The 24,070-nt window shown below is 45.7% G+C and overlaps 1 protein-coding gene across 1 annotated transcript in view; it reads right to left on the bottom strand.

The window, feature by feature from the left end:
- The window catches only part of LOC133378937 (zinc finger protein OZF-like), a 35,782-nt gene that overhangs the window by 4,842 nt on the left and 6,870 nt on the right, over positions 1-24,070 (bottom strand). Inside the window, exons 2-3 of the mRNA XM_061613550.1 lie at positions 10,886-10,968; positions 10,105-10,231 (exon numbers count right to left, since the gene is read on the bottom strand). Coding sequence (XP_061469534.1) covers positions 10,105-10,231; positions 10,886-10,968 — 210 coding nt within the window. The remainder of the gene's footprint in view (positions 1-10,104; positions 10,232-10,885; positions 10,969-24,070) is intronic.

Genomic DNA, 24,070 nt, shown 5'->3' with positions numbered 1-24,070 from the left:
GGGCCCACCCTAAGGCCCATACTAACGAACGTTTCTAGCCAAAGGCAAGCAAGACAGACGCTTGGAGACGTGGCCGTGTGTTGGAGAGGTGAGCAGGAGTGTACTGCTGAGAATGGCTGTTACGTTGTCAGCCGGGATGCCTCTGGAACGGCTCACGGAGAAGAATTATGCCAGCTGGAGACTTCGAATGCAAGCATTCTTGACGAAAGAAGACCTCTGGGAGGTGATTGATGCAGCCCCCCCAGCGGCTCCGCAGCTAGTGTGGACATGAAGAGACGAAAAGGCAAGAGCATATATTATATTGGCGTTATCTGACTCTCAGTTGTTGTATGTTCAAAATGAGCCAACAGCGAAGCGCATGTGGACAGTTTTGAACGGGATTCATGTGAGACAAACAGCGGGGAGTAAAATATTTCTGGCAAGAAAACTATATCAGATGAGACTGGCTGAGGGAAGCACAATGTCTGAACATCTGATGGAATTTAGATGGCTGTTTGCAGAATTACAGGAGAGACAAGTTGAACACTCTCAGCTACAAAGGGTATATATCATCCTGTCTTCCCTGGATGACACTTGGAATGCTCTCGTTACGTCAATGGAGGCGATGCCTGATGCTGGATTAAACGAGGAATATATTACTGGCAAACTTCTCCAGGAATGGGAAAGGAGAAAAGAAGCCGAAATGACGGAGCCAAAGAGAAGTAAGGAGACGTACTTCAAAGACAAAGCTAATGGACTGAAAGCATGCTATTCCTGTGGTGCGAAAACACATTTGCAGAGGGACTGTGCAGCCAAGCGGAGAGGACGAGGCTGGCAGTCATCAAGCGTGAAATTAGTGAGTGCTGAGACTCATAAATCTGAATGTACAGATTGGGTGTTAGATTCCGGAGCAACTCATTGTCTAGCAAAAGACTGGAACTTGTTTAACACTTTGAAACCTGTGACAGAAACAGTAGTGTTAGCGGATGGATCAAAACGGGACGTTTTGGGACGTGGAACTGTGAAATTATGTAAGCTGAAAACAATAATAACTGATGTATTATATGTGCCACAGTTAGAATGTAATATTTTGTCAGTTAAGAAGTTGAATGACATGGGTTACACTGTTACATTTGAAAAAGGGAAGTGTAACATACAAAAGGGTAATGAGATCTGTATGCAGGGGTGCCTGAAAGATGGTCTATATGTCATTCAAAGCAAACACGCAGGGTGTGCTAAACTGAGTGCAAACAGAGAGCCACATGAATGCTGCGTACATAAATGGCATAGAAGTCTAGGACATGCTAATTATGAAACTATTATGAAAACTCCAAAACATAGTGAGGATATGAAGCTGAAGGAATGTGGGCAGTTTATTGATTGTGATGCATGCAACATAGCCAAAGCCACGGTAGCACCTATAAACAAAGAAGCAGAATGCACTACAGACGCACCATATCAGTTAATACACATTGACTTGTCAGGGCCATTGCAAAGTTCGAAAGGAGGTGCAAAGTACTTCATGGTTATAGTGGATGATTACACGAGATTTTGCACTGTTTATTTGCTTAAGGGAAAAGATGAGGCAGAGAGGAAACTGCGAGCGTTCATAAAGAAAGTAGAAGTACAGCATGGTGTTACAAGAAAGCGAATACGTTCTGATCAGTGGTGTGAATTCACAAGCAAAGCATTGAAAGAATACTTAGAGAGTAAAGGCATAGAGCAAAACTTTACTGCCCCGTTTTTGCCGTTTCAGAACGGGACCGCTGAGAGAAAAAATAGGTCCCTTCAGGAGGCTACAAGAGCCATGCTGCATGACACAGAACTAACAAATGCATTTTGGAGAGAATGCATCATGTATGCTACATATATACAAAATAGGCTATTGCATAGAGCCATCGGTATGTCACCTTATGAAAAACTGACAGGAAAGAAGCCAAGGTTGACTCACATTGCAAGGTTTGGGGCAAGGTGCTGGATACACGTTCCTAAAGGAAAAAGGCAAGGGAAACTGGCCCCAAGGGCACAGAAAGGATTTGTGCTGGTTATCAAAACACGTATTATAGAGTGTGGGTTTCTGATCAAAAGCAAGTGGTGCTTAGCAGAAGCATAAAGGTGTCAGAACAGGAATGGGAACAAAACAAAAGTGCTGAGTTAAATGGATCACAAAATGCACACACAAAACAGGAGGTAAAAGAAGAAGAAGAAATGCCTGGTACTAGTTTAGATGTGAGAGGCACAGGGGAAACTGAACCCCAAATACAGTTAAGACGCTCTGAAAGAGCTAACATAGGGAAGCCTCCAGATTGGTATAGAGTGGGCACAGTCAAAAGCCACGACTCATACGCTAACAAAGAAACAGATGGTGTTGATACTCTGTTCATGACATGTATGGAACCTGTTGTGTGTAAATAAAGGAAAACTGAAAATGTAGCATCTAAAAAAAAATAAAAAATGCTGAAATGTGAAATGCACTGTAAGTGAAATATATGAAATGTGACTGTCTTTATGGAAGGTGGGAGCTGTTGACCACTCATGCAAAGTTTGATGTGTTTGATTCCACAAAGACAGTGAAGAACCAGCTGTTATGGGGTTAAACCAGCAACAGAGAAGTGCCAAGGCCGAAGGAGCAGATGTTGCTGGCAACGGCACGGTTTGTGTATAAAATGCTGGGGAAACCGAAAGCAAAGTGTGGGGGTTGTGACAGAAGTCAGAAGGAGCTGGAAATACATGTGGTGTACAGGCTAGTGTCAATAAAGACTCTTAAAACTTTCTATGGTCTGGCTTGTCTTGTATCTGGCAACCTAGGCTAGTAATGGTTACCTTGGGCATTGGGCAATGCAACATTTCGCAGCACGACAAGATGTCCCCCTCCTATTGCTGTCAAAGTACAGATCAAGGGGAGATGGTCACTTTCCAGCCTGTCACCTACTAGAAAGTTGGCGATCTGATTGAGCAAAGGGGGGGAGGTCAACACATAATCCACTACACTACTTCCACGTCCCAAAATGTAAGTATACTCTGCTAAGGCATCTGCCTTCATGTGTCCGTTTATAATTGTCAAATTCAAGCGGGCCGCCAGTTGGATCAAGCGTATTCCCGCATAGTTTACCTTCTGGTCTTTTGAGCGTCGACCATACTCTGGGATAACTTTTTCAACCTCCATCGCCCCCCATAATGGAGATTCAGCCAGGGCATTGTTATTTGGACCAATCCTAGCGTTCAGGTCTCCCATTACTATTAATTGTGCCTTAGGATATTGCATTTCTAAGTCAACTATATAATTTTCCAGCTGATCCCAGGATAGTGCTATTTCCCGTTTGTGGGGGTAAGGCGGGATGTATACATTTATTAATAAAAGAATGGTTGCTCTAAGTTCTATTAGACCCGCAATAGCTAGGTTGCCACAAGGGGAAAGTTTCTTAACGCTCGTACTTAAAGAGGTAGAAGTCATAATTGCTAGACCGGCCTTGGGTCTACCTCTTCTATTTGTGGGCTTTGCGGGTAGCTCCAAGGCTGAAAAGCCATCCAAGAAAATACTTTTTGTAGACCAGGTTTCCTGCATACAAATTACATCATGTGATCTTAAAAATTCCTTAAACCCAGGGCATTGTAGTTTGGAAAACCAGCCCGCAACATTCCATGGTAAGATTCTAATCTGGTCTAATTTCGGTCCCAATCCTCCTCATTTACGAGGTTGTCGAGTTCGATACTGTAAAGATCTGGTGGGATTATCTTGAACCAAGGGAGACTGTCAGTCTTGCTCTATGATCCGATCAAGCACATCACCCTTATCCAGAAATACAGCTCCAGATTTAACAGGGGGATGAGGCAATGACTTTGTATTAGAGGGAATTTTTAAAGGCCCAACAGGGGCATGGCCTAGCTCCTCTGGATCAAGATACCTAAAGCATAGCCAGTCATCTTCCTTTGGTATCACATGCTTGGGCTTTGATGGGGGTATTTTAGGATGAGTCACCAGCTCTTCAGAATTGTTGGGCAAGGAATGAACATAGCCCCTTTAAGATGAGGGGGTAGAATCCTTAGATGGTTGGGACATCTGGACCAGGTGGTCGAGTGAATTTTGTTGATAAGTTTCCATTATAGATCCTGGTTTGGTTTGAGCAGATTCTGTAATTCCGAGGGGGTCAAGTGTCTTATCTAGATCTAAAACGTGGACAAGGGTATTTCTTAAAAGTGTTAGTCTGTCAATAATCTCTTTCTGAGATCTTGTAGGCAAGGCATAGAACGATTTTATAAGATCTTTTTCTTCCAAGGTTGGATCAAAAGTAGGAAGAAAGGAAATTTTCTTATGTTGTTCTCTGGCTCGCAGTTCTGGAGTTTGCTGAATAAATGCACCAGTTTCTGGTTCACAAATAGCCTACTAATACATATGCCTATATGCCAAAACTGATTTTTAACCTTGTAAAGACGCATCAGAGATGGCCAACTTCCAAAGGTCACTACTGCTCTAGCGTTTTTATAATCATAAAAAAGATATTCGATCTCTGTGATATCGTCAATCAAGCCGCAATCTGGAGCAATCTTGGTTATCAATTGTTGTATATGCACTTTGCGCTGCCAAGGAGTCAGCATGCCCCTCGGTTTGGGATAGTTAGAGAAAACTAACTTGCAGTGACTTAGTTCCAGTTCCCATTTTTGCTGAGTTAATGGAAGAGGCTTATGAAGCATCCTACCATACGGTGGCTTATTGGTGTTCGTTCAATGCATGCTGCCACGGGTCTTGTATTTCCTTGCTAAAAACCCCACTGTCCATTTCCGTAATCAAGCATGCTACTTGAAGTGGAGCCACAACTTCTGGAACTGAAAGAGGTAAGAGCGGATCAGAGATGGGGCTTAAGTCAGTTACTGTAGATTGTATCTTGCCAGTCTGCGAACTTGATTTTTGTGTCTTTGCCAGCTTAACGGAGGGCTGTTGCGTTTCTTCCATAATCTTGAAATGTTTCTTAAAGTTTAATCCTTTCTGCTGCTTTAAGGATAGATTTGTTTTCCCCTTAGGGTTAGGTGTTAAGTTTTTTGTCTTGCCCAGTGTGACGCCCTTCCCTGGCTCTCCCTGTCAGGTTCCTACCTGCTTGTGGTTACTGCCTGTCACTAGGCACCACCAAGGACTCTACCAGTCCAGACTGTCCTTTTTTATGGTTTCTCTCCCCGCTCTAGCATAGACCTCACCAGATCCCCCTGCTAGGCAGCACCACCAGTCCCGTCCTATAACCAGTATTCCCAGAGACTCTGCCTGAGTCTCTCTATCAGGTTACCTCTGTGACTGCGTGCTTAAGCTGTCCCACTCCCTTTGTATCAATGCAGATTATTCTGGTTTGCTCTGAATACTTGTGTTATATTATCCCCTTCACCGCTGCCACCATTTATTACCCTTCAGCCTTGGTATTTACCTTGCCCTCCCTGCTGGTCTGTGAAACCCCAGCCAAGGATCAGGCCTTTGGTAAACCAAATATATTTATTAAATAACAAAGATAACAAAGATAACAAGATTACTTTATAAAGGCACTTAAGCATATGGTTTCATCTATTCCTGAGGTACTGGTTTTAGTATTAATCCGAAATCCACACTCTCCTCACATCCACCAACTCTCCACACAATCTCCTCTCAAAAACCCACCAAAACAACCCATCAACATCCACTCCAACGTTCACCACCCAGATTCAACTGTCATCCTTCCATTTATACTCTCCAGCCATTCAAACACTCAGCCAATCATCCAGCATTCTACTGCCCATTCACTCCCGCCTCCTCTTTCATTCCACTTACCATGTATCTCCTATACAAACTACACTTACCATATATACACTAATACAGGAACATCACACCCCGCTTGGTGCATTTAGTACTAAACGTTTTGGTAGTCTTGTGCTTATTTCCTTTCTTTTTATAGCTAGAGGTGACAACTCTGGTATTAGAGTCAAGGCCAATTTTTACAGCTTTGTCATTTCCTTGGGAATCAGAGCAATGGGCACAGGTATGGAACTTGTGAAATTCAGCTATCACCACTAGCAGAGCATAGCTTTCAGTCAGGAAATTTTTAATTCGTTCAAGTTCATCATTCAGCAGTCGCAGATGGAATTTCCATTCAGATGGATGGGTACTCTCTACCTGCTTGCTTTCTATTTGCCTCAATAAAGAAGAGATTTTTAAAGGGCTAAAAGCTTTGCCAGTCATTGTTGAGGCAGCAGGTGTTAAACGTTCATCAATGCTCAGATTCCAATCATAGGCTGTAACTTCCTTATCCTCCATATGAGGGGGTTCCTTTAACTCGCCATCCGTTTCTGGAACTTGTAATATCGAATTTGAGTTGCAACCTAATCCTAGATTTTTTTCAAGTGATTTTCCTGGGAAAGTATCCATTAAGGCAATTTCTGCTGCAAGGTCTGTTCCCAGGGGAGGCTTATCATATAAATATAAATCACATTTATTGTGGACTACAGTCCAATCATGGATAGATTGCGGTTGGGCTGGGTCCGTATGCTCAAATTCAACGCCGTGTTGAGGAGAGGAACTTCTAGCTCCATTAATCCTACTATCTTCTTTCTTTGAAAAGTAAGAGCTTATGTCGGCTTGTCTCGTTCTTTTCCTCTTTGGGGAGGTTGAGCCAGTTAAAATAGTTGCTCCCAGCAACCTGGATGCCTGCCTGGTAAGAACCATAGCCCCTGAATTCCGGGCTGAAGCTGCTGAGTGATGCTCCACTTAGATAAGAGATAAGTTGTAATTTTCTGCAGTATAATAATAATGTGGTTGTAGAATAGTCAGTTTTCCTCCCCCTCTCATACTAATTAACCATCATTCATCCCGGATCCCTAGTTCAGAGTAAGAAGAGAGATGATGGGGGGGGGTCTTCATCCTTATCTTTCCAGCGTTTTTCCTGTTCCTGTGTCCAAACAATCATTAATCACTCTCTCATTTGACTCCCAAGAAGCTACACACTTCAGGAGTTAATTTGCTGTTGTTTTAGCCAGCTTTATCGAGATCAAAGCTTACCAGACAAGAAAAAGCACAAGACTGTATCCGGAGGTTATTACAAACCCAGCTAGCACCGCCGCCATCTTAACCGAGTCCCCAAAATATATTATGTCCAGAGCATTCCCACAGTCTACCATAGAATAGTAGAGTTGGAAGGGGCCTATAAGGCCATCAAGTCCAACCCCCTGCTCAATGCAGGAATCCAAATCAAAGCATTCCCGACAGATGGCTGTCCAGCTGCCTCTTGAATTCCTCCAGTGCTGGACAGCCCACTACCTCTCTAGGTAATTGGTTCCACTGTTGTATGGCTCTAACAGGTAACGTTCAGTCGAAATCTGGCTTCCTGCAACTTGAGCACATTATTCCGTGTCCTGCACTCTGGGACGATCGAGAAGAGATCCCGGCTGTCCTCTGTGTGACAACCTTTCATGTATTTGAAGAGTGTTATCATATCTCCCCTCAGTCTTCTCTTCTCCAGGCTAAACATGCCCAGTTCTTTCAGTCTCTTCTCATAGGGCTTGGTTTCCAATCCTCTGATCATCCTTGTTGCCCTCCTCTGAACCTGTTCCAGTTTGTTTGCATCCAGTACTCAAGATGAGGCCTAACCAGCGCTGAATAGAGGGGAACCAATACTTCACACGATTTAGAAACTATACTTCTGTTAATGCAGCCTAATATAGCATTTGCCTTTTCTGCAACCACATCGCCCTGTTGGCTCTTCTCCTTCAACATGCTGATGTTCTTCCACATCCTGTACTTCTCTTTGCTGCTGTTGTTCCAGCATTCTGTCTAATAGCTCTTCATCTTCTCTTATACTCTTCAGTGTGGCCACCCGCTGTTCCAGGCCCCTCACTTTTTCTTCCAACAGCGCCACCAGCTTGCACTTGTTGCATTTGTATGTCCCAGTCTGCGTCTGTGTTAGAATTGCTTTTAATATGTCTTCTAATGTATTTTTAGCCCTTTTTTAAAAAGTTGTTTTTAGAGTTTTTTAAAAAAATGTTTTTAACGTTGTTTTGTTTTAATGTATTTTAAGGTCTTTTTGTGACATTTTAAGGTGTTTTTAGTGTTTCTGTTTGCTGCCCTGGGCTCCTGCTGGAGGGAAGGGCAGGGTATAAATAAAATAATAAATAAATAAATAATAAAAATGTTGTTCTCTGGCAAGAAAACAAACATCTCACACACCCTGCAAGTCATCACCACTGGATTGTCCTTTTTGTCCATAGACTCTACTGCCTTTTCTTTCTTTTTCCTTCTAGTTATATTAGAATGGCCTGTCCTCCGTAGCTCCAAAAAGTTAAGGTGTGAGCATGAAGAATAATATGTATTTTTTTAATACAAACAAATATGTTGACAAATCAAGACAATCATAAAAGTGCATACACAATAGGGCACATAACAATACAAAAAGACCAAAGAACAGATTTCTATATAGTCCATGTAAAATAGAGGATAAAACAATCAAAACAGTGTCATTCTGTTAATGTGAGTAAGGATAATACTGGGAAAAGGCTAGTTTTGAATGGCAGTCAAAGCTTCCTCCGCAGCTGTGCCCTCTTTGTAGACTAACTTATTTGGGATGATCCAAGTGACCATACATTTATAATCTACAAACATTTTGAGGGTCATCTGTGTTGATGTTAAAAAGTTTTCAAATGGGATTAGAGAAGGACTGTGGAACGGAAATAGTAAGCACTATAACAATCCATTTTTATGGAAGTTTTCGTTTTTGCATTGGATAATAACTCTATCCCTAATTATTTTGGTGCAGAACCAATTGAATCCATAGACCATTCAACCATCAGTCCATATCCCAGGGTATAAATATAAGTAAGTGCCTTTTCTTTCTTTCCTTCTTTTTCTTCTTTTCTTCTCTTTTCCCTCCTCTTTCTTCTTCTTTTTTTCTATTTTCTCCTCTGACACCAGTTACATTTCTCAGCATTACTGGAGGTACTCACCGTATATGGCTAATATTGTCTATTATTATATTCTTTACCCTGTACAGTCAACATCTATCTGCAAGGCCATTGAAAAAGACTTTCAAGTCGAAACGCGTCTGGCCAACGTATGTACTTTGAACCTTCTGAGTATTGAGTTCTTACCAATAGGCCATTGTTCAGCAGTCAATATAGGATTACAGATTGACACTGTTTTGATTGTTTTACCCTCTATTTCACATGGACATGAGGCCTATATAGAAATCTGTTCTTTGGTCTTTTTTGTATTGTTATGTGCCCTATTGTGTATGCACTTTTATGATTGTCTTGATTAGTCAACATATTTGTTTGTTTTTAAAAATGTTTACATATTATTCTTCATGCTCACATCTTAACTTTTTGGAGCTAGTGTATATATGTTAAGGTAGATTTTAACTCTATTGTTCTTGTCCTGTCCTCCTTCAGGGTAAATATGTGGTGTGCTGTACAAGGGAAAAACATTTTTGGACCCACCCACCCCCACCTCCTCTCCGAAACTCCTATTAGCACGTTCTGTTCACTCGCTCCCTGAGAGGTGGCTCACTTTTATCTCCTCTGGAACAGCTGACACAGCTTCCCCTGCTCTGCTCAGTTAGGAATCAAGAAACAGAATTACTGAATTCAGTTACTGAACTACTGGATTCAATTACTGAGCTCAGTGTCTACGTGTTTCTCTCCTGCTGCTTCCAATCTGCTTGATGATGCAGATGGGGTGCTCTCAGGATTCACTGTCTCTTCTTCTTCTGCAATTACAGAATTCTCACTGAATGACAGTTACTAATAGGAAGAATCACAAGTCAGGTCGCACATAATGATCAACTCACCTACCCACCCCGGAATTTAGGAAGCTGAGTTATACCAGGTCAGTCTTTCTCCATCTAGTCCAGCCTTGTCTACTGCAACTAATATGGGATCTCCAAGATCTCAGGAAGACAGAGATCTTTGTCACCACCTGCTATCTCTTCATTCCCCCACACACCCCGCTGAAGATGCCAGCTATTGAACAAAGAATCTTCTGCATGCAAAAGTGGTGCTCTCCCACTCAGCTCTAGACACACATTTCCAAAACAGCATTCCTGAAGTGCAGGATTCAATAGTATGAATACTAAATTCACACCTTCCGCGTTTATCAGGCAAGAAACCAAAGAGTGCCCTTACCTAGAGAGGCCACCGTCTTGTAATTCTCCTCCATGACTTCCCTGTGCAGAGCTCTCTGCTCAGGATCCAGCAGAGCCCACTCCTCCTCGGAGAAATACACAGCCACCTCCTCAAAGGTCAAGGGAGCCTGGAAGAAGAAAACGTAATTTCTCCAACATGTACCATTCTCCCAGACTGAAAGGGGTAGTTGCATGAGGGCTTTTGTTGATGTATCAGCGTCTGTAACTAGGTCATTTTGAGATCTTGCAGTGACTGCCTCCAACCTGAATGGCTTTAAAATATTACAAAAAATTATTTATTTATTTAGTGGATTTATTAGACACCCATCTGGCAGGTTGTCCCACCACTCTGGGCGATGTACAGTAAAAATATATAATGCACTCAATATAAATACATATAATTTTAACTAAACCTCTTTCCCCAAACCAGCTGGGTCTTCCAGCTCTGAAAAACATACTCCGTGCACCCAGCAGCCTTCATTTCATGGAGGATGAGGCTATCAAGGGCTACTAACCATGACGGCTATGTTCTACCTCTGAATATCAGTAGCTGGGAATCATGAGGGGAGAGCGCTGATGTACTCAGGTCCTGCTTGCTCATGGGCTTCCCGTAGGCATCTGGTCGGCCACTGTGAGAACAGGATGCTGGACTAGGTGGGCCTTTGGCCTGGTCCAGCTTCAGGCCTCTTTTTAGGTAGGATTAAAAGTAGAGGCAAAAAGGCAGATTCTCTCCCTGCCACCCAACCCAGAGGGAGGCACCTGGGCTATCCTCTCTGTCTTACCTGAGGTGAATGTCCAGCACCTCTTCCCACTCTGCCCCAAGAAACAGGCAATCCGGACGGTGCCTCTGAGGCCATTGCGCTGCCTGTGGGGGAAATGGAGGAGGAGGCATAAACTAGGCCCCCTCTGGGACTCTCATAGATTTTGCCCAAATGGGAACAGCTCTCAAGAGCCTGCAGGGGAGAGACAGGGGAGGAATGTTCTCCTTGATACAAATGTGGAGATGAGGAGTATAAATATTATAAGCGGCCCGACACTTGTGGGGAGAGGTAAAGGCTCTAAACAAATAAATGGCACGTCTCTTTCCTCGGCTGTTTCCTTTCACGCTCAGTTTGCTTCTGGATGCCTAACCTACAAAAGGCTTTAACGTTTAGGTGGTAGGTCTCCCTCAGTTTCTTTTGTCTTCCATGGCTGGGGTGGGTGGGGGATCTCACCTCCTCTGCCACGTCCAGTCAACCCCCCCATTTTGCCCCCCCAATATCTCATCTCCACTCTGGAGCTTTTCCTTCCTGCCCACCAGAGTCTCTCCTCCAGCTTGTCAGTCATTTCAGGCCGTGTTATTTATTGGCTCCTCTTCATCATGTCTCATTCATGGTTTCTGCACATCTCAATCTTCCAGAGGCTCCACCGCTTTCCCAGGATTTGGTTTCCCTGGAATGAAGGTCAGCGGAGACTGTGGTGTATTTAGGATATTTATTTACACATACCTACAACCTGAGCATAAGATGGAGCGGTTCTCAGCATTAACAAACCAACAGATCTTGGTTCCCCATCAGGTTTCTAGAGTACCCCAAAGCCATAGCTTTGGGATTGAGCACACAGAGCAGATATCTTTGTATCTTTCCAGCTTCACCTCATACTAACTCTACCACTTCTTAGCTCCAGTCTAGGATGAGGGGGCCTCCACCCAGGGGAGGGGGGGGGATGAGGATCTCTCTACTGAAAGTGTTCCTATGGCAACACATTGCTTTCCTGGCCAAATCTTTACACATGCTAATGGAGTCTACTGGACAAACTTGGCTGGACTCATCAGCTTATGAAAGGAACTAGTTTAACTAGTGGAGGAAGTTTCTTTGTTATAACTCCCCCTGGAAAGATTCCAAATCAGAGGCTGGAAAGAGGACCCCAAGACATCATCCATCCCAACCCCACAATCCTATAACACTGTCGTTAAAAACTTAACCCTTGTTCATATCAATCAAATATCAGGTCCCTGACAGTTTGCAGTCAGTATGCTTTGTATATATTGCAAGTCAGGAGTGGATGAGGTCAATGGCTCCATCTTGGAGCTCCCTGGGATGGGGAAGGCCTGACCCCTTCCATCGGAAATATGAGAGGAATACTGAGCGGCGTTCAGTCTGGTCCAGCCCACTGGGCAATATAAAGCATTTGACCTACTTGCAACACATCTACTTTAAAAACAGCAGCACAAACGCTGGTATCATCTATTTGTATAATCTGAGTTAACCTTTGAATCAAGCGTGGGGAAACTCTTACTGACTGGCAACTCTCATCAGCCCAGCAAACATGGCCAATGGCCAGAGATCATGGGAGCTGTAGTTCAGCATCATCTGGAGGGCCAAAGTTTCCTCAAGCCCCTTTAGATGTTGTGGACTACAACTCCCATCATCCCTGGCCATTAGTCATGCAGGCTGGTGCTGATGGGAGCTGCAGCTGAGCAACAACTAGAGGGCACCAGGTTCCAGAACGTGGTTCACAGTTGAACAAGGAATGTACGTGGTGCAAAGCTTAACAGCATTCTTGCCTACCTTACAGGGTTGTCATTTGGCTGATTAAGATAAGAGGTGTATTTACGTATATCTTCAGCACCATTTTTAATTATGTTTTAACATTTTCCCCAGGCCTTCCTCTAAGGAGCAAACAATGGGAAACATAATTTGACACACACAGACCTTTTTCTTCACAACAACACTGTCACTGGGCCAAGGACACCAACTAAATTTCACTCCCGAGCAGGGATTTGAACCTGGGTCCCTCAGGACACCGTTCGGTATAAAATGGTAAGTAATTCTAATAATAAGACACACACACACAGAGAAAATTTCAGTCCTGAGTGGGGATTTCAACTTGGAAAGTAATTCTAATAATAACACACAGACACACACACTTGCAGAGACATCCACTATGTCCAGAATTTAGAGTGGGAGATAAAGTTATCCACCTTTAACTTCACAACAACCCAGAGAGGTAGGCTGGGCTTAGAAATAGTGACCCAGGGAGCTGTGCAGCCAAGTACAGAGGTTTGATTCTGAGTCTCCCTGGGAGAGATGGGAATACCTGGAAAAAAACCCAGGGGAAAACACTATTTTTCTGATTTTTTTTTCTCCCAGAGCTTTCACATGTCTACTCCTGGTTCAAGTGCAGTACTCCGCACGGTCCTCCAGGGCTCTTTGTGTATATATGTGCGTTTGTGTACAGACAAAACTTCTGACTTTTCAATGGCTACAATGTAGCTAACTGTAAGCGTTGCATCCTTCGCTCCACCCACTTTTGCCCCTCACCCCGCCCACCACCAGAAAGTGGCCCCTGGAAGGCTCCTCCTGAAGGAAAGTGGCCCCCAGGCTGGAATGTGGCCCTCAGGTTTCCCACACCTGCCCTACCCATGACATTACACCCAGGAGTTCATCCAGGCCCCCCTCACAGGGCTGTTGTGAGCACTGCCCACTAGGCATTACACTTCAGTGGCTGTAGCACCCAGAGGCCCTTCCATCAATGTGGGTATCCCCAGGCAAGGGGCAAAGCCGGATAGGAGGGAGTGGGCAGCGCTAGCAGAGGCAGACTCTCAGCACCCTCCGCTGGGTCAATACTGCCAGGAAAGCTCAGATCCACCAGGGGGGGGGCAGGGCGGGGGCTTTGACCTTCCCCTCCAACAAACTCCCAAGGGGAGGTCTAGAGAAGGCCCTTACCCCCCCCAGGTCCAGCTGACGGGGGGCGGTAGATTTATTTATTTATTTTCTCCATCCTCTGCCTTGAGACTTTTTAGAAGGCCAGTTAGAGCCGGGTCCGTTTCAATGCCCCCCCCGTTGCCCTCTTTCCTCCAAGTCCGGGGCCCCAAAGCATCAGAATAACCCCCCTTTCTCCCCCAAAGTGCCCCATAAGGCTCTTTCCTTTCCTCCAAGGCAGCCGCACGTGATCAGCCCATTATCTGTGGATTGCAAGTGGGGAACTGAGAAGGGGGAAAAGTCTTTCCCCCAAAACACATCCTGGGCTCCCCAACCTTCCCCCAAGCTCTCCCCTTTGCCAAGGAATCTCACAAGGCCTAGGCTCCTTCCCAATCTCTCTCTATTCCTACTCCTCAATTTAGTTTCTCCTTCCTTTCTCGGAATCCAGGGGTGCGTCGCCCCCAGATCGAGGGGGGGGCACAAACGTCACACAGCCGCATCCTTCCCCTAGGATGCCCCCATAAGACTGCTTTCTCTGCACCAAGGGGCACTTCCCCCCCGGGGCTGCAGATCCCTTGAAAGGGGGGCTGGTTGGGCTGATCTCTGCAAATGAAGGACCCTGCAGTGGAGTCCCTGCAGCCCTTGGGGCCCTTTACAGCAGGAATCACCCCTCCGCTCGCCTATGGAAGGGGGCAGGGAACCTGGGAAGCCCCTTCTGCAGAAGCGGACCATTGGGGTCCATGTAGCTCAGTGCTGTCGATATCGACAGGCAGCGGCTGTCCAGGGATCCGGCAGGGACCGTCTCTTAACACGCGAAGCAGCTCCGTCCCCTTCCCTCCTATTCCCCCAATGCTCCCCCTTGTCCTTCCCCCTTTTCTCCCTTCCCCGCTGCATTGCCTGCGGATTCGGGGGGGGCGAATCCTTTCTCGCCCCCCCTTGTGCACCTGTCTGTCCTCGGTGCGCTCCAGGCTCCGCCCCCTCCTTGTCTTAATAGCAAATGAAGACCAGGGAAAGGCCCCACTATCGCCACTTGCTGGCAGAAAGCTCGCAGCACACCTTCCCAGCCTTGCCCACAGCTTGGCAGCCGTAACAAAGCGGCAAATCAGCATCCCGCAGCAGCAAAGAGGCTTATCTGGACGGGCCGATCCAGAGTATCAGGGCCCCTCTTCGAAATCTTTCCTCCAGGTCTGGCGCCCGAAGGCATCGGAATAACCCCGCTTTCTCCCCCAAAGTGTCCCCATAAGGCTCTTTCCTCCAAGGCAATCAGCTCCTTATCTGTGGATTGCAAGAGGGGAACTGAGAAGGCGAAAAACTCTTTCCCCCAATACTGTACCCCCCAATCACCCCCATTGCCCCCCCCATCACCCCCCATTGCCAAGGAATCTCACAAGGATGAGGCCCCCTCCCAATCTCTCCCTATTCCTCCTCCCCAATTTAGTTTCTCCTTCCTTTCTCGGAATCCAAAGGTGCGTCGCCCCCAGATCGAGGGGGGCACAAACGTCACACAGCAACATCCTTCTCCCCCAGGACGCCCCCATAAAACTGCTTCCTCTGCACCAAGAGGCTGCAGATCCCCCCGAGCGAGGGGAGGTCTACCAAAAAAGGACCCTGCAGTGGAGACCCTGCAGCAGTCTGGGCCCTTTAAAGCGGCGATGCATGGATGAGCCCTTCCCCCCCCCCATGGAAGGGGGCAGGGAAGACCCTTCTGCGGAGGCGGACCACTGAGGTCCATGTAGCTCAGTGCTGTCGACACTGACAGGCAGCGGCTCTGCAGGGATCCGGCAGGGAATGTCTCCTACCACGCGAAGCAGCTCCGGCCCCTTCCCTTCCCTTCTATTCTCCCAACGCTTCCCCTCCTTGTCCTTCCCCCTTTTCTCCCTTCCCCGCTGCACTGTCTGTGGATTCGGGGGGGGGGGAGCAACTCCTTTCTCTCGCCCCCCCCTTGCCGTACTTCTGTCCCCTGCGCGCTCCAAGTTCCGCCCCCTCCTTCCTCTTAATGGTGAATGGAGGCCAAGGAGAGGCCCCACTATCGCCACCTGTCGGCAGAAAGCTCACAGCACATCCTCCCAGCCTTGCCCAGAGCTTGGCAGCCGTAATAAAGCGGGAAATCTCCCCCCCCCCCGTCCGAAAGACGCGTATCTGGACTGGCCGATCCCACAAGCGAGTCTACCGCCCCCTTCTCTTCCGTGTTTGGAATGAAAAGCCCCCCCTCCTCCCCTTCAATATGCTCTCCCCCCTTTCCTCTGAAACATCCTGCCTCTCTAGGAGCCAGACCTCGGTTCCTTGACCCGTTGGAGGTCTGAATGTCCATTCACTCCCTACTCCCTCCCAGCAAGGCCCTGCCCCTCTCCCCGTGCACAGCCTCAGGGGCCTTAAGAACATAAGAACATAAGAAGAGCCTGCTGGATCAGGCCAGTGGCCCATCTAGTCCAGCATCCTGTTCTCACAGTGGCCAACCAGGTGCCTGGGGGAAGCCCGCAAGCAGGACCCGAGTGCAAGAACACTCTCCCCTCCTGAGGCTTCCGGCAACTGGTTTTCAGAAGCATGCTGCCTCTGACTAGGGGGGCAGAGCACAGCCATCATGGCTAGTAGCCATTGATAGCCCTGTCCTCCATGAATTTGTCTAATCTTCTTTTAAAGCCATCCGAGCTGGTGGCCATTACTGCATCTTGTGGGAGCAAATTCCATAGTTTAACTATGCGCTGAGTAAAGAAGTACTTCCTTTTGTCTGTCCTGAATCTTCCAACATTCAGCTTCTTTGAATGTCCACGAGTTCTAGTATTATGAGAGAGGGAGAAGAACTTTTCTCTATCCACTTTCTCAATGCCATGCATAATTTTATACACTTCTATCATGTCTCCTCTGACCCGCCTTTTCTCTAAACTAAAAAGCCCCAAATGCTGCAACCTTTCCTCGTAAGGGAGTCGCTCCATCCCCTTGATCATTTTGGTTGCCCTCTTCTGAACCTTTTCCAACTCTATAATATCCTTTTTGAGATGAGGCGACCAGAACTGTACACAGTATTCCAAATGCGGCTGCACCATAGATTTATACAATGGCATTATGATATCGGCTGTTTTATTTTCAATACCTTTCCTAATTATCGCTAGCATGGAATTTGCCTTTTTCACAGCTGCCGCACACTGGGTCGACATTTTCATCGTGCTGTCCACTACAACCCCGAGGTCTCTCTCCTGGTCGGTCACCGCCAGTTCAGACCCCATGAGCGTATATGTGAAATTCAGATTTTTTGCTCCAATATGCATAATTTTACACTTGTTTATATTGAATTGCATTTGCCATTTTTCTGCCCATTCACTCAGTTTGGAGAGGTCTTTTTGGAGCTCTTCGCAATCCCTTTTTGTTTTAACAACCCTGAACAATTTAGTGTCGTCAGCAAACTTGGCCACTTCACTGCTCACTCCTAATTCTAGGTCATTAATGAACAAGTTGAAAAGTACAGGTCCCAATACCGATCCTTGAGGGACTCCACTTTCTACAGCCCTCCATTGGGAGAACTGTCCGTTTATTCCTACTCTCTGCTTTCTGCTTCTTAACCAATTTCTTATCCACAAGAGGACCACTCCTCTTATTCCATGACTGCTAAGCTTCCTCAGAAGCCTTTGGTGAGGTACCTTGTCAAACGCTTTTTGAAAGTCTTAAGTACACTATGTCCACTGGATCACCTCTATCTATATGCTGGTTGACACTCTCAAAGAATTCTAATAGGTTACTGAGACAGGACTTTCCCTTGCAGAAGCCATGCTGGAGGAGGACCCGAGGGACAAGTTACATATTTTAGTTAGCAGATCAGCAATTTCACCTTTGAGTTCTTTGAGAACTCTTGGGTGGATGCCATCCGGGCCTGGTGATTTGTCAGTTTTTATATTGTCCATTAAGCTTAGAACTTCCTCTCTCGTTACCACTATTTGTCTCAGTTCCTCAGAATCCCTTCCTGCAAATGTTAGTTCAGGTTCAGGGATCTGCCCTATATCTTCCACTGTGAAGACAGATGCAAAGAATTCATTTAGCTTCTCTGCAATCTCCTTATCGTTCTTTAGTACACCTTTGACTCCCTTATCATCCAAGGGTCCAATTGTCTCCCTAGATGGTCTCCTGCTTTGAATGTATTTATAGAATTTTTTGTTGTTGGTTTTTATGTTCTTAGCAATGTGCTCCTCAAATTCTTTTTTAGCATCCCTTATTGTCTTCTTGCATTTCTTTTGCCAGAGTTTGTGTTCTTTTTTATTTTCTTCATTTGGACAAGACTTCCATTTTTTGAAGGAAGACTTTTTGCCTCTAAGAGCTTCCTTGACTTTGCTCGCTAACCATGCTGGCATCTTCTTGGCCCTGGCGGTACCTTTTCTGGTCTGCGGTATGCACTCCAGTTGAGCTTCTAATATAGTGTTTTTAAACAACTTCCAAGCATTTTCGAGTGATGTGACCCTCTGGACTTTGTTTTTCAGCTTTCTTTTTACCAATCCCCTCATTTTTGTGAAGTTTCCTCTTTTGAAGTCAAATGTGACCGTGTTGGATTTTCTTGGCAATTGGCCAGTTACATGTATGTTTAATTTAATAGCACTGTGGTCACTGCTCCCAATCGGTTCAACAACACTTACATCTCGCACCAGGTCCCGGTCCCCACTGAGGATTAAGTCCAGGGTTGCCGTCCCTCTGGTCGGTTCCATGACCAACTGGTCTAGGGAATAGTCATTTAGAATATCTAGAAACTTTGCTTCTTTGTCATGACTGGAACACATATGCAGCCAGTCTATGTCCGGGTAGTTGAAGTCACCCATTACTACCACATTTCCTAGTTTGGATGCTTCCTCAATTTCATATCTCATCTCCAGGTCTCCCTGAGCATTTTGATCAGGGGGACGATAGATCGTTCCCAGTATTAAGTCCCTCCTGGGGCATGGTATCACCACCCACAACGATTCTGTGGAGGAGTCTGCCTCTTTGGGGGTTTCGAGCTTGCTGGATTCAATGCCTTCTTTCACGTATAGAGCGACTCCGCCACCAATACGTCCTTCCCTGTCCTTCCGATATAGTTTATATCCAGGGATAACCGTATCCCACTGGTTTTCTCCATTCCACCAGGTCTCCGTTATGCTCACTATATCAATGCTCTCCTCTAAGACCAAGCACTCCAGTTCTCCCATCTTGGTTCGCAGGCTCCTAGCATTAGCGTACAGGCACTTGTAAGCAGTGTCTCTCTTCAAGTGTCTTTGGCACTTGTGGTTAGGCCTGTGGTAATTTTTCTCTTCTGAATTTATATCCTGTGCCCCTGCTCTCACAATGCCTACTTCTAGGCCTACCCCTTTTAAAATTTCATCATTTCTTTGGTTTTTATCCCAGGGGGGAGTTTTATTCCGAACCGGACCTTTCTCAGCTCCTGTCGGGTTTCCCCCCTCAGTCAGTTTAAAAGCTGCTCTGCCACCTTTTTAATTTTAAGTGCCAGCAGTCTGGTTCCATTCTGGTTCAAGTGGAGCCCGTCCCTTTTGTACAGACCCGGCTTGTCCCAAAATGTTCCCCAGTGCCTAACAAATCCAAACCCTTCCACCCAACACCATCGTCTCATCCACGCATTGAGACTGCGAAGCTGGGCCTGTCTGGCTGGTCCTGCGCGTGGAACCGGTAGGATTTCAGAGAAAGCCACCTTGGAGGTCCTGGCTTTCAGCATCCTACCTAGCAACCTAAATTTTGCTTCCAGGACCTCACGGCTGCATTTCCCCATGTCGTTGGTGCCAACGTGCACCACGACCACTGACTCCTTCCCAGCACTGTCTACCAAACTATCTAAACGACAGGCGATATCCGCAACCTTCGCACCAGGCAGGCAAAACACCTTGCGGTCTACACGCCCATCACACACCGCACTGTCTATGTTCCTAATGATCAAATCACCCACTACAAGGATCCCTCCAGCCCCTGGAGATATATCCTCGGCACGAGAGGATAGCTGCTCATCCCCCAAGGAATGGGTCCCTTCTAAGGGATCGTTTCCCTCTTCCTCAGCTGGATGCTCTCCTTCCCCGAGACCATCGTTCTCCATGATAGCAGGAGAGCTATCATCGTTGGAGTGGGACACAGCTATAACGTCCCTGAAGGCCTCCTCCACACACCTCTCTGCCTCTCTCAGCTTTTCCAGGTCCGCCACCTTGGCCTCAAGGAAATGAAGTCGTTCCCGGAGAGCCAGGAGCTCATTGCACCGAGAGCACACCCACGACTTCTGTCCAACAGGCAGATAGTCGTACATGCTGCAGGCGGTGCAAAACACTGGAAAGCCCCCACACCCCTGCTGGCTTCTTACCTGCATAGTTTTGTTTAAGGTTTATTACGTCAATGGGTTGGAGACTGCGGTTTAGTTGAGGTCAGGGAACAGACGGGCAGAGTGGGGGGCCCTGGCCTCCTCGCCCTGCTGCCGAACTCCCTCTGCTGCTTAACTCGCCTTGACGCTTTGTCAGCTGGGGCCTTGACGCTTCGTCAGCTGGGGCTCCCTCTAGCTCGTGAAGCCCTTTCTGCCTGGGGCCTTTGCTGAGGGCTTCCAAAGCACTGAGCCCCACTGAAGTTTTCAGCACTGATTTGCGGGGGGGGGAGGTAGGTGAGCTTTGCAGCAACATCAACAAAATGCCTTTTGACTGATTGCATCCCCTCCCATACTCCAAGCACTGTTTTGCACACTTGCATATCTTTGTCACCGGCAAGGCCTGCCTCCAACAATTTCTTCTAAGCTTGTTCATTAATGGCGCAGGCCATAGAGCCACTATCAAGCAGTCTGAGGAATTCCAGTTGCCCACCAACTTTTACAGGAATATAAAACGAACACCCTCATTTTAGCTAAAGTTTCTATCTTAATTTCCAATCAGATAATTTTTGTTGTTTCAGTGGTATGCTCCAAGGCCAAGTGACTGTGGTCGATGCTTAACATATCATGCTTAATGACATCACTAAGGTCCCACCCCCTGACATCACTAGGGCCCCACCCATAAAATCTCAGGGTTTGGGATGCTTCTGACCTGGCAACCCTAGCGCAGTTTGGTTCTGATAACTGTAAGCCTGGATATAACCTCTAGAACTTGGCACGCTTCCTTACCCCCCTTGGCTTCTCTTCCTCTGCATGTTTTGTGTGCATGTTTGATATTAGGCCCTGATTGCTGTCAGACGTGTTCTGTTGAAATAATTTGTGAAAGGGCCGGGGAACCTATGGAATGTTTGAAGTAACATATTTTAAAAAAACAAAACAAATGTGACGCTGTTACTCTTTGAATTGCATTTCGGTGTAAAGAAAGCTCCTAGTGTGATTGCTACTTTGGAATCTTTTGCTTTTGAAATTGCCACAGAATAGTTAATAGCTTTTTGCCAATTGAAAGGAACTGTGTAGGTCTGAATTCCTAAAAGTATTCTGCCTTCCTCCCTGCTTGTTATTCTGAATTCAGAGGCATTCTGCCTTTGAGAGAGACACTAGCAGGATAACAACCTCACAACTCGGATTACTCACTCCTCTCCTGAAAATTGTGCATGTCTGAATTTGCCTTCCAGTGAATCACACCACTGATATATCTGGTCCACCAAAATGAAGGATGTGTGAAAATTGGAGGGAGAAATATCAATAATTTAAGATATGCAGACGATACCATACTACTAGTAGAAACCAGTAATGATTTGAAACAAATGGTGATGAAAGTTAGAGGAAATCACAAAAGCAGGACCACAGCTGAACGTCAAGAAGACTAAAGTAATGACAACAGAAGATTTATCTAACTTTAAAGTTGACAATGAGGACATTGAACTTGTCAAGGATTATCAATACCTCGGCACAGTCATTAACCAAAATGGAGACAATAGTCAAGAAATCAGAAGGCTAGGACTGGGAAGGGCAGCTCTGAGAAAACTAGAAAAGGTCCTCAAATGCAAATATGTTATCACTGAACACCAAAGTCAGGATCATTCAGACCATGGTATTCCCGATCTCAGAGCTTGGAAGTAACTCGTTATTTTTAACGAGTTACTTGTAATTCGTTACAATTTTAAATACCGAGTGGGTAATTCCATTACATTTGGCAAGTAACGGAACGACTAGTAATTTCCCTACTTTTCAGCTGCAACTTTAACGTTTCCACGTTAGGTTGCACGTTACTTAGGGGCGGGAACAAGGGGAAGACAGCTCCTGGCTGTGATTGGTTAACACAAGACATGTGCCTCACACTGATTGGACCTCTGCGCAGACTCTCTCTTCCCTCGTGATCTGTGTTAGGATGCACGAGGGAAGAGGTGAATAGGCAGGGCCTGCTAGCATCTGAGAGGACAAAATGGACGCCGGAGGAAAAAGCCAGGGCAAGGACAACGGAGAAGGCAGCAGCAGAATGGCGAAGAGCTGTGGAGGTGAGTGACGATGATTTATGTGTGTGTGCCCCCCCGTGGCACCATTCTGCCCCCCCCACTGCCTCTCCTTGCCTCTGCCACCCCCTCCATCAATCACAAGGCACTTCCGAAACTTCAAACTACTTCTCTTCCTTCCCCCCCTTTTTGAACTCTCCCCCTTGTTCCCATGTATACCTGTGTGCTGTATTTATCCAGACAGAGCACTCCTGCCTTTTAAAATGCCGGCTAGCTTTTTATTGTATATTTATTTGAACTCCATCTTTCTTTTTATTTGTATTTTTGTCCTGTTTAATCACAAGACTGAATTGTATGTGGGACAAAAACTGTCTCAGTAATAATAATAATAATAAAAATAAAAAATCATTAGGCGTATAATAAATGGCTTAAGGCTGATTTTTTTGTTCTTGGCAGAGATGAGGTGAGAAGTAGGGTCCTTGCAGCTCCTCCTCTCAGTCCCCCAGCTCTCAAACTCATGTTCTGTGAGAAAGAGAGAGATTCCCAGTCCCAGAGAGAGATAGACTGTTGACAATCTCTGCTAATATCTATACAAATGTACATAACATGCATCACCTGAACTCACATGATCTAGAGTTACCTTAGATCTTGCAAGATTTGCAAATGAGAAGCAATAGGGTTTTATATTAGTTCTGATTGTCTATTGGGCTATCATAGGTTATATATTTTTTTCATTTTCTATGGCAAAAACTCCAACTTCAGTGGAATTTATGTGATGTGTTCTAATCATTTGAATTTGGCTAATGAATGCTTTATTCTTTCATCAGAACTTTAGCAGTAGTACTAAAATATTAATAAAAAAGAAAAGGGAAAGAAAAAATACTTTACATACATCATTCAGCTGTATTGCTAATTATAGATATAGATATAAAAGATAAACGGCATTTTGTCAAAAGTATTTTTGTCTACATTTTATACCTCATCCTTGGTTTTCCAAGCTTGGCATGGAATGCTTCTCATACAGAATTAATTTGAAATGCTGCATATTTATTATCATAATCATCATATTCAAAATAAAAAATATATGTACCGCCTTCAAGTTGATTCCAACTTATGGTGGCCCTATGAATAGGGTTTTCATGAGGCTGAGAGGTAGTGACTGGCCCAAGGTCACCCAGTGAGCTTCATGGCTATGTGGGGATTTGAACCCTAGTCTCATTTTGTTCTCACAACAACCCTGTGAGATAGTAGGTTAGACTGGCCCAGGCAGGGTTATTCAGTGAGCAAAAATGATGCAAATAGGATCTCTTTTAATTGTGCTATTGACCTGCTTACTTCCACTCTGACTGGGGGATCTTGCAGCATGGGGAAGAGATGGGGGCACATCACAGCTGAAGTTCACCCATATAGGAGCATTATCTCTTGTTTATTACAGAGACGCCTGTTGCAGGTTTTGCTGCTGAGAGCAGCAGCCAGTTAGTGCGGCCACTTGAGTCACAGCTTGTTGATCCTGAGGAGGCAAAACTAGAAAGTGAAGTTCAGAAGGGAGGCGGAGGGCATGAAGCAGTGCCAGTTGCCCACAGCCACATCTGCAGAACATCAAGTACCATGGTTTGGGTTTGAGAAAGCTTGTGCATTTGTGAGCCAGAGTGGGAAAAATGTTGTTGTACGATGCAATTACTGCCTTCCAAGGATCAAAAATCTGAGATCAGCTGTTTCCTCCTCATCCAATGTGAAGAAACATTTTGAGGTAAGCCTTTGTCATGCTGGTCCTCAAAGAGTGTCCATTGTCTATTTATGTTTAAATTGTGAAGTTCCTCTTCCATTTTTTCTTGGATTCATGCGTTCTTCTTCTTCCTCAGAGGGCACACCCTGAGAAGCTGAGAGCAATTGAAGAAGCAATAAAGGCAAGGAGACGTGGCCTTCCTGAACCAATGCATG

Source organism: Rhineura floridana, chromosome 3 (genome assembly GCF_030035675.1).
Source record: "Rhineura floridana isolate rRhiFlo1 chromosome 3, rRhiFlo1.hap2, whole genome shotgun sequence".
NCBI lineage: Eukaryota > Metazoa > Chordata > Lepidosauria > Squamata > Rhineuridae > Rhineura > Rhineura floridana.
The sequence above is the reverse complement of the archived record's forward strand: the minus strand, read 5'-3'. Positions and strand labels throughout refer to the sequence as shown.